General features: G+C 42.6%; 2 protein-coding genes across 6 annotated transcripts; both read right to left on the reverse strand.

The window, feature by feature from the left end:
• Positions 1-203: 203 nt before the first annotated feature.
• On the reverse strand, positions 204-3264 carry LOC116352679 (uncharacterized). Of its 5 annotated transcripts, none has more exons than XM_031817978.1 (5): positions 3104-3187; positions 2466-2497; positions 2289-2323; positions 1495-1546; positions 204-1369 (listed from the first exon to the last, which is right to left on the reverse strand). In XM_031817978.1, exons 2-5 carry the CDS (start codon positions 2484-2486, stop codon positions 599-601), a joined length of 879 nt encoding a protein of 292 aa, XP_031673838.1. In that variant the 5' UTR covers positions 2487-2497; positions 3104-3187; the 3' UTR covers positions 204-598. The 5 variants fall into 5 exon arrangements, with proteins under 5 accessions (XP_031673838.1, XP_031673837.1, XP_031673836.1 ...); XM_031817976.1 differs by having other exon boundaries at positions 205-1369; positions 3156-3264; XM_031817974.1 differs by having other exon boundaries at positions 205-1369; positions 2289-2326; positions 3156-3264.
• Positions 3265-3874: 610 nt separating this feature from the next.
• LOC109876150 (zinc finger protein 2 homolog) lies at positions 3875-9458 on the reverse strand. Its single transcript, XM_020468618.2, has 8 exons — positions 9262-9458; positions 7934-9014; positions 7429-7631; positions 7067-7159; positions 6524-6619; positions 6158-6268; positions 5671-5794; positions 3875-5525 (listed from the first exon to the last, which is right to left on the reverse strand). Exons 2-8 carry the CDS (start codon positions 7974-7976, stop codon positions 4063-4065), a joined length of 2133 nt encoding a protein of 710 aa, XP_020324207.1. The 5' UTR covers positions 7977-9014; positions 9262-9458; the 3' UTR covers positions 3875-4062.
• Between the last annotated feature and the right edge of the window lie 209 nt (positions 9459-9667).

The following is a 9667-nucleotide window of genomic DNA, read 5'->3' on the forward strand; positions in this document are numbered from 1 at the left end:
TGAAAACGGCATTATTGATTGTATGGCTGGTGAGCCCTGAGTTTGGTTCCAATGCACAGCTTACTCCCCACCATTGGTCCAAAGGAAAGGAATATGCAACTCCTGAATATTGAAAATCCAAAACCCATAGAGAAACTCAGGCATGTAACTTCTACACCTTTTTTTTGTAAAGGTTCATATTTTTGATTAGACTATCTGAGCTTTCATACAGTGTTGATTGCTATAATCAATGCTATTATTCTAGAGTAGAACACCATCTGGTGACCTGAATGTATTCTTGGATGGAGTCTTGTTAAACATTCTTTTGTTGTTTGAAAATATCATATCATTATATCTGCAATGCCATTTCACATCCAGTACTTGACTCTATAACTGACATTCATCGTTTAACACAACGTTCTGTGTTAAATCCCTTCATAAAAGGCTTTCATTAAAAATTAACAACAGTAGTACATTTGACTTTATTTCATGTTTTTGTTGCCATAGAAACAAACTGCTGACTCACCTTTTAACAACATATTTGTTTAATTAATGCTTTTATGAATTGGCTTCACATGTTTGTTTTCTGCATCACCTCCATAAAAAGGGGGCATCCAGTCTACTGGGTGCAGCTTGGCAGAAGTCCATGCCTGGCTAAATCCGCAACTGACCGTAGAATGGTTTCAATCACTAGAGACGTGATCTCCTCCCCTGGATTCTGCTGCCTTTCGGAGAGTCTCTGAACTCCTTCTGTTGATTGTCTTGGCTTCCTGACTTGTGTGGTCCCTGAGTCAGTGGATCTGGGACTGGCTGAGCTCACCTTTGAGACCGGTGTGAGAACAGTGGATGTTGGCAAGGCATTTTGGGGGGGTGCTGGTTGACTCGGCCCAGAGGAGAGATTGCTCAGTGGTCTCTGAAAGAGAGGAACTCCTCCAACTGTGAACTGACTGAAATCATTACTTGTGGCGTTTGCTGCACATTCTGCTACTTCACGTATGATCGTTACCATTTCCATGGTGAGCCCCAGTTCTTCTAAGAATGAACTGTGTGTGGGGTCCGTCCTGCAACTCTCCATAACACTATCCAACATGGTGATAATTACAGTCCCTGTCAGTCGGATAATTATCAGTTCACAGTCTTCCTCAGTGCAGTCCTGCCATCTTTTTTCCATTTTCCGATTGTCTCCATTTGAAGCTACAGGCAAGAGATTTACTGGGATCACCGCATCAGACAACACCCCCGCCCCATACAAATACTTGTTCAGGATGCTTGAGACCCCTCCGCACACTTTTTGGAGAAGGCCCTCTACAGTCTTCCCCAAGATGTTATGTAGGCCTATACCGGAAACATCTTCCTGAGAGAAAGCAGTGGTTGACTGGGCAATGTAGTCCTACAAGTAAATGCAAGATGTATGTTTAAGATGATGCAGGTTCATTAATACAAAGTCAAGGCAAATGTTTATGCAGTGAAACCACATACATAGAGCAACGGTATCGTTCACAATTGATGGCTCACCACAATTTTTCCTGCGTAACGGCGTATCGAGTCATGTGTCGTCTCATTGTTCCTGCAGATATTTGACCATATATGTATTAGTCAGCTATGTGTTAGCTGACTAAACTCCCCTCCATGGTGAAGGACATTTCTGATGAACAGGCTTTGTGGAGAACAGTCTTTGTGGAATTCAGCTCTGACAACATCGATTCGCCCAAGGTCAATTCTTCAAAAAATGTAAATAATGAAATGCTTACCTTGTACCGATGTTTGTCCTCTGTAGTTGCGTGCCTTTATTTGATGAAATCCATACCTTTTCAATAAAGGTTAATCAAATACAACCACTGACTGTTTGCTCATTGCTGTTGCTCTAAGATGGCAACTCAGTGAAAATGAGCATGTGCCAATTGAATTTTAAGGAAACAGCAGGTGGTTGTATTTGATTAAGGTTTATTGAAAAGGTATGGATTTCATCAAACAAAGAAAGGAACGCAACTACTGAGGACAAACATAGGTACAAGGTAAGCATTTCATAATATATATATATATTTTTTTACAAGTATTGACTTTTGGCGAATCAATGTAGTCCTAGCTGAATTCCACAAAGACTGACTTGTCTCTGCTTCACTCTGTTGGTAGAGTTCATTAGAAACTTCCTTTACCATAGCTGGGGTTTCATGTGACATGAATGATACTATTAGATAATTCATTAGATTATTTTCTGTGGGGAAAAATGTATATAGGCCTAAATATAGAATTACATATGATAATTAAATAGGATCTATGTGGGCCTCAATTTTCTAATGTAAATTCACCTGGCGTTCTCGATGGTTACAGGGGTTGACCTCTTCTTCTAGTTCCATGTTAAAATAAACAAATACACACACACACTCAAGTTACACACCGTTTGAAACACGACTTCTACAGTAATTTATCCGGTAATAAATTATTGTTTTGTAGCCTTTAAAAATATAGTCTATCAATCGACATACCTTTCTCCCTCTCTTCGGCATTGTTGCAGTTGCTTAGATTCAAAACAAATGGAACACAGTTAACCAGGCAAATGTCGCGTCATAACATGTGGTTTCATTGTATTCCTGGGATGCACGTTTCGTCAAACAATATTGTTTTGAACATTCGTTTGATTCGACTGATGCCCAGCTGAGCATTCTATGTTCTTGGTGTTGATGAAGATATTGTATGAAGTGCATTACCGTGGCTTGGAAACACAATGACATTTTAAAAAGGAGGAAAATAATTAGTAGGACAAGCTTTTGTCATCATTGTAATGTCGCCAGATTGACTTTATATGCAGTATAACTTTAGCTAGCTAGCTACGATTGAGCATCGACATTTTAGTTAGCTTAACGTTAGCATTGCTAGCTTTTTCTGTCGAACTTTGCTAGCTCAGGATGCCAACACTGCCATTTCTCAAGTAAACTTGACATCATAATGATGCCAATTTTGTTTTCTACAAAGGTTGTCTACTTTTAGCAATGTCATTAGCCCCAGTTCAGAAAGACTGAGCATCAGTTGGACATCAATATGATGCGGCATCTGTGCAACCCATGAATAGCTAGCTGCATTATGTTTTGACAGAATCATAAAAGAGAAAGGGATTTTGTAGAACCTTGTTTTGTTAAGTCAGTTGTAAAGTTTACAGGCGAGATGTTAATCGTCACCTGAATTTTGTCGCCAGACACGACTCGATCTCCACCACTAGGTGTCAGTAGCTCGTTAGACTCCAGGGGTGTGTTCAGTTAGGTTAAACGTTTTACGCTGCGTGACGGATGTAGTGAACGACACGATAACCCCCCCCCCCCCCCCCCGCTGATAATAAATGATATACTGTATTAAGAAAAGTTCAGTTGTAATAAAATACTTCATAATGAACCATAGTATTTAATCAGATTAAAAGACAGATGACCTAAGCATGCTAAATAAAATGTTTGAATACATGTCCATCCTTGATATGGTTTATGCCATTAACAGAAAAAGCCTTAGTATATCAGAAAGCATATTTGTGTAGTGTTAGAATTTAATTTTGTCAACTCAACCTCAAAATATAATTACCTAACCAAACCTTACCATTGTGCCCAATGATAATTTAAATCATTGGTTGCTTATTTCAACATTTCTCACATGACTGTTGCTTTAACCTCAAAGGGGTATCTTTCCACCTCTAATTATTTCACACCAATCTTGCTTGGTGCAGTACTTCTTAACGAAACAGAAAAGACATCTGATCAGGGAGGGCGCACCATATTGTTTTTCAGTTGACTAGTTTATGGGCAGTGGGCTGATCGAACAGGTCTACTGTTGGAAAATGTGTGTGCAACATTTGTGTTGAAATGTTAACAGGGAAATACAAGAGATGAGCCAAGAAAAATTCCACACCAAGTGTTAAATAAAATGTTTAATGTGAATTAAAGGCATAATTGTATTTTTTAATAGAGCATGTTGTAAGGCTGAGTTTTAGTAAAATGCATATATTTTGTGTCCTCATTCTATTCAGTAATGCAGTCCATAAACATGATTTGGAAAATAAATTAATATACATGACAATATTTTTGAAGGTTCTTGCCATGATTACACACCTTTCCCTATGTGAGTGCGCAGGTGCCTTTTGAGACGCGTTGAGGTGGAGAAGCACTTTTTACACAACATACAGGAGTATGGGCGCTCTCCTGTGTGTGTCCGCAGATGCATGGTCAGGTCTGACGAACACCTAAACCGCCGTTCACAGACCGAGCACGGGTATGGCCGCTCCCCTGTGTGTATTCGCCTGTGGAGGAGCAGCTCCCCAGAGGTAAGGAAGGTCTTGCCACACTGAGCGCACTGATGCGGTCTCTCCCCTGTGTGCATCAGGTTGTGTCTTATGAGGGAAGTAGACTTGGCAAACTCCTTCCCACAGTGTGTGCAAGAGAACGGTCGCTCCCCTGTGTGGGTATTCATGTGTTCACTCTGTGCACGCTTGGTTTTGAAGCTCTTGGGACACTGAGAGCAAGAGAACGGTCTGAAGTCGCTGTGGCTGCGTTGGTGTCTTACCAGCTCCCCATGTGTTAAGAAGGTCTTCTGACATACGGTGCAGAGGTATGGCCTCTCCCCTGTATGAATCCTCTCATGTCTCGTCAGGCCCGCGAGCTGAGTAAAACTTTTCTCGCAGAAGGAGCACTGGAAAGGCCTCTGCCCGTTGTGAATCAGTTGGTGTCTGTTCAGTATCTGTAACTGGGTGAAACTCTTGCCGCACTCCGGGCACGGGTACGGCCGCTCCTTGGTGTGGATTTGCCGGTGCTTGTTCAGCAGCCACACGTGAGTGAAGCCCTTGCCGCACTCTGCGCAGGGGAAGGGTCTCTCTCCGGTGTGCTTCATCTGATGTCTCCTCAGGTCAGACGGGCGGCCGTAGATCTTCTCGCACTGGGAACACTTGTAATGGCGATTCACCACGTGGGTTTGCCTATGCTTCAGCCGCTCTAGTACGGTGTCAAAGCTAGCCCCACATTTCTGACACTTGTACTGACCACTCCCTTTGTTGTTTGGCTCTTCCTGTTGCTCTGTGGACTGTAGTGGGGGATCAGCACTCTGGCCACAAAGCGTTCTGGTGAAGTGCAGGGACAGTAGGCCCAGTTGGGTGAACCCCTTGCCACATTGAGGGCAGATATATGGGCGTTCCCCGGTGTGAATCCGCTGATGCCTCGTCAGATCCCAGGAGTTTTTGAAACCCTTGTCGCACTCCTTGCAGGTGTACGGACGCTCCCCTGTGTGAATGCGCTGGTGCCTGGTCACGTCTGACGAGCGAGTGAAAGTCTTTCCACACTCGTGGCATGTGTGAGCACCGGGTTCAGAGCTTGCGTGGATGGGGAAAGGCTTGGGGAATTCAGGACGAGGGAACTTTTTCCTGGGAAGCGCTGGGTTCTCTTCAGTTTTCTGGAGCTTGCTGTACTCCTCTGGGTGATTTCGCTCAATGTGCTGGAGGAGGTAGGATTCCTGCATGTGAAAGAATGGGCACTGGGAACAGGCAAAGACCTGGGAAGACATCTCAACAGTGTGACCTGAAGGAATACAATGGGAAAAGGAGACTAATAATGTGACAGAGGCAGCACAAGCATTAGGTGGTTGTTTTTACAGGGCATACCACAGTCTCCACATTTTATTATATGTCGTAACAGAGAAAGACATTCAATATTTCCTCCTTACTCTGAGTGCCCAAGTTCTCAAGACATGTGTGGTGTTGCAGCAGGGATTTCAGGTCCTCAGGTTGAGAGAGGGCCTGCAAACACTCCTCCAGGACAGAGGGAGCAGAACTGAGCCATGACACAGTCTATAGGAGCAGAGATGCAAACAAGTGAGTGACAATATGCTGGAAAGTTTACATGTTTTTTTTCACACTGGGGAACGTTTCAAAATGCTAGGCCCATTTCAAGAACACCAGAGAAGCCGGTGGCTAGCACCTCAGCTAACAGCGTGGCCCCAGAGTGGCTATAAGGCAGAGGTTATGTGCAGAAAGGGACAGTACAGCTTGGATATCTTCTCCTAATAAGATACAGAAGATATTACCCTCCTTTAACTTAACCAGTCTAAATGTTGCCATCATGGTCAGCACTGCAGGATTTTTCCAATACAATAACAGAAGGGGACTTGAACCCAGCTGAAGGTGACCTAGTGAGGTGTTACTTTGTGCTACCTGTCCAAGGTCTGGTACTGGCAATATCTTCTCCAGTTTAGAAAGGAATTCCCACACAAGTAGTTGCATATCTGTGTCATAGCTGGCGCCGTACTCCGTTGGAAACACCTCCTGGAATCAAGATAGATGGGGATATAATTGGTGTAGGGTGAAGTTGACCCAAGATGCTAATCTTGGGTCAGTTCTGCATTTACCCCACTGATGGTCAAGGTTAGATTGGGGGCGGGGAAGCTGGTCCTACATCTGTACCTATGGAAAACTTCCCTCCGGGGCAATAATTACAAGGACTGTAAATAGTCTTTGGTAACTAAACAGAACCAGGAAGCTAGAGAGAGAGACCTTAACATATGATGGAGGCAGACTAACCTGGAAGAAGTGTTCTCTCTCTGCTGGGTCTTTCAGCAAAGTCTGGATGAGCTCCAGGAAGATGGCCTCTTCTGCATCCACCTCAGCATCTCCACTCTGTGAAATAGAACTTATCAGTGATAAGGGAACAGTAAACCACCACTGAAAATAAGAGGGAGCAACACTGCAGTCCTTGATGGCCTTGACATATAGGAACAAGCACTGGAAATTAGTGCAAGCTAATTGGTGCAAAGGATCTGACGGTTGTTTATTCATTTTGTCAATGTTTTAATTCTATCTTATCCTAGGCAAATACGTGATTTAAATAAGCACATTTCAAATGATAGGAATGGCAAAGGCGGTTCCATAAAGACCAGGGGCCATATACATCAAGCATCTCAAAGTTAGCCGACTTAGGATCAGTTAAGCATTTTATATCACAATGAAAAGGATTACAAGGACAGGGGGGACCTGATCCTAGATCAGCACTCCTCCTCCGAGAAGTTTGATACATATGGCCCCAGGCCAAATTGAAGTTGTCCTCCACAGAGTATCATTACTTACCCCTGTGTGTCCAGGGGGGCGAATTCTGTCCAGGTGGGGTTGGATGATCTGGATATCAGCTGTATGATCAGTGGAACACAACTCTAGTATCACCTGAAAGGAATAACAGCACCCAACAAATGATGACCACTGACAGAACCTGAGCAATCAGGACAATAGACAGAACCCAACTGATCAGGACCATGGACAACCCCCATGCAATCAGGAAAATGGACAGAACCTAACTAATCAGCAGCTACATAAACCGCAAGATAAAGAAATACCGTTTTAATCAGAGATGGCTCTAAACACACTGTCCAAACTACTGCTGTTAGGGGTTCCAGTTTACAAAAACAACATCCTTAACTGTATTCGCCACTAACCCTTGTTCGCAGCCGCAGAAGAAGCTTGGCCCTCTGTTTCTCATTCAACAGGTCTGGAACTGTCGCTGTCACAAGGCCGACGAACTCCTCTAGTTTCTCATAATCCATGACATCTCTTCGTTGCGCTACTTGCCACATGGCCGCAGAGAGCAGCCTCAGAGGTGGTATCAACAGGCGCAAAGAGGATAACGGGAGGAAGATATCTACGGGCAAAAATTGGTCATTGAGTTTGGTGAGAGAGACGAGACAATCTTGGGACAATAATTATTGGTAGTGCGGGTTAGGAGGCATAACGTTACATTGCCGCATAACTTGAGTAGATGCTAGCAAATAAAGATGTAGCTAAAATGTGAATTAGTGGCCCAATTTTATCTATTCGATCCATCTTCTAGCAGCTAGTCTACCCCAATGGCTGGTCCAACCTAGACAGCCTGTATCTTTGCTATAACTAACAGTAGCCGCAAGTTGCTAGCCAACGTTAGCTGGGTACTTATTTTAAACGAACCTGCATTCTCCACTGGTTTTGTCGTGACACAGATTTCCATCATTATGGATAAATCAGTTGTGACTTATATAACTTTAATGAACTAGTTTGGTTTATATTAAACCCAGAAAGACATTTGGGAGTATAATAGTTTAGCTTATCCACTATCTGGCAGGCTAGCGTCCTTCCTCTTCTTTTTTATCTTCCGGGAAAGTTTTCTTCCTCTCTGGTCCATCAATGGGAAAAGGCGCTTATACTGCCACCTACCGACCATACATTGGCACGACTCTGGTGTAAACTTCCAACTGTCTTTATTTACTGTGCTACTACAAAAACAAACTATATATTTGTATAAAACATGTAAAAAGTATTAGTAAATATGATTCCCCTATGCACATCTCAGAATGTGACAGAAAAAAAACATGTTTATTTAGGGATTTACATAGGTTTATCTCATAGTGTACATCACTTTTATTCCAGACAACATGGAATTACAGATCTCTGGTTTATGCCGATGTAGTTTCAGTAGGATCTTTGTTCAAGAGACCGGGAATACATCTGCTGTAATCTTGTTCCAATCATCATGTTTAGGTGGCTCAATCAAGTCACCTTCTCTCAATTGTCTTATATCCAAATCAGACATACACATTTTAGAGAGAGCACACTTTAATCCACTAGCTACATCATGTTAACCTGCAGTTCCTTGTGACCTTGCAGTCATTTAGCAGCCACTTTTATCTAGAGTGAGGTGGTCTTGAAGTTGAGTTTCACATTTTAAATAGTCAGACTGCCACAAATCATTGTCTTGATTTCAACAACAGGCATATTCAGATGTTATGGTCTCACAATTCTGCTATTTTCTGGACATACTGAAACATACTGGTAAATATTCCATATAATACCAAAATGTGGGCAGTTAAAAACAACACATAGGCCTAACAAAGGAAGACGTCCAATATCATTTGAACACCAATCTGGTCGAGGGGTGTAAACCTTATACCTCAGTGGTGTAAACAGTCCTTTTTAAAGATCGATCATTTCAGCCAGCAGGGGGTCATGGTTAAAGGGGGCGGCACTTCAAGTGTAGAATCCCAAGTCACTCCTGCAAGGGATACAATTCAACAATTTATTAATAACCTTGAATACACATGTTCTGGTGCGCAACCAGATACAAAAAGTGGTATTTGTATATATATATTTTAATATGATAAATTAGCTAACTTTAAAATACACAGGGTGTTCCCAAACACAACTAACTTATCTGGCACTCTCACTTCCTTAGCCACCATAGCTAGCAAGTCTAATTTGTAGCTGGCTATCTGGGGTTTTGCAGTTGTACTCAAACTTACCATTTTAGCTAGGGAACTATGAAATACATAACGAGGAAAAATGCGATGTCAAACATCACAAACAGCCAAAAGTCAAACCAGTATGAGTGTTTTGGTAAAGATACCAAAGCGCCTTTCGTGTCCAAACTCTCTTCCGAGCCCATTTTCAGGAAGTGTGTGCACGAAGAGCACCGCCCCAGTGCTATCGTAGCCCTGTCTATTTCTTACTCTTTGCCTCCGCCTAGTGGCTTCTTCTTCGAGGTTTAACGGCGGTTGGCATCCAATTTGTTGCATTACCGCCACCTACTAGACTGGAGTACAACTCCCTTATACTTTTGCTTGAAAAATAAAAATGTACTAAATAAATACTAACATTACACTCACACATAAAAACAATCTATATTAAATTAACCCCACCCTACTCCAC

This window comes from Oncorhynchus kisutch, unplaced genomic scaffold, assembly GCF_002021735.2.
Source record: "Oncorhynchus kisutch isolate 150728-3 unplaced genomic scaffold, Okis_V2 scaffold1219, whole genome shotgun sequence".
Classification (NCBI taxonomy): domain Eukaryota; kingdom Metazoa; phylum Chordata; class Actinopteri; order Salmoniformes; family Salmonidae; genus Oncorhynchus; species Oncorhynchus kisutch.

Excerpts from the sequence above, each read along its gene's own strand:
- LOC109876150 (XM_020468618.2), bottom strand. The coding sequence starts at position 7,976 with ATGATGGAAATCTGTGTCACGACAAAACCAGTGGAGAATGCAG. Across the intron at positions 7,632-7,933 it reads AAAACCAGTGGAGAATGCAG|ATATCTTCCTCCCGTTATCC; the intron begins GTTCGTTTAAAA and ends TTTTGCCCGTAG. Across the intron at positions 5,526-5,670 it reads TGAGAACTTGGGCACTCAGA|GTCACACTGTTGAGATGTCT; the intron begins GTAAGGAGGAAA and ends GTATTCCTTCAG.
- LOC116352679 (XM_031817974.1), bottom strand. The coding sequence starts at position 2,486 with ATGCCGAAGAGAGGGAGAAAG. Across the intron at positions 1,547-2,288 it reads GTAACCATCGAGAACGCCAG|GAACAATGAGACGACACATG; the intron begins GTGAATTTACAT and ends AAATATCTGCAG. Across the intron at positions 1,370-1,494 it reads GTTACGCAGGAAAAATTGTG|GACTACATTGCCCAGTCAAC; the intron begins GTGAGCCATCAA and ends ATTTACTTGTAG.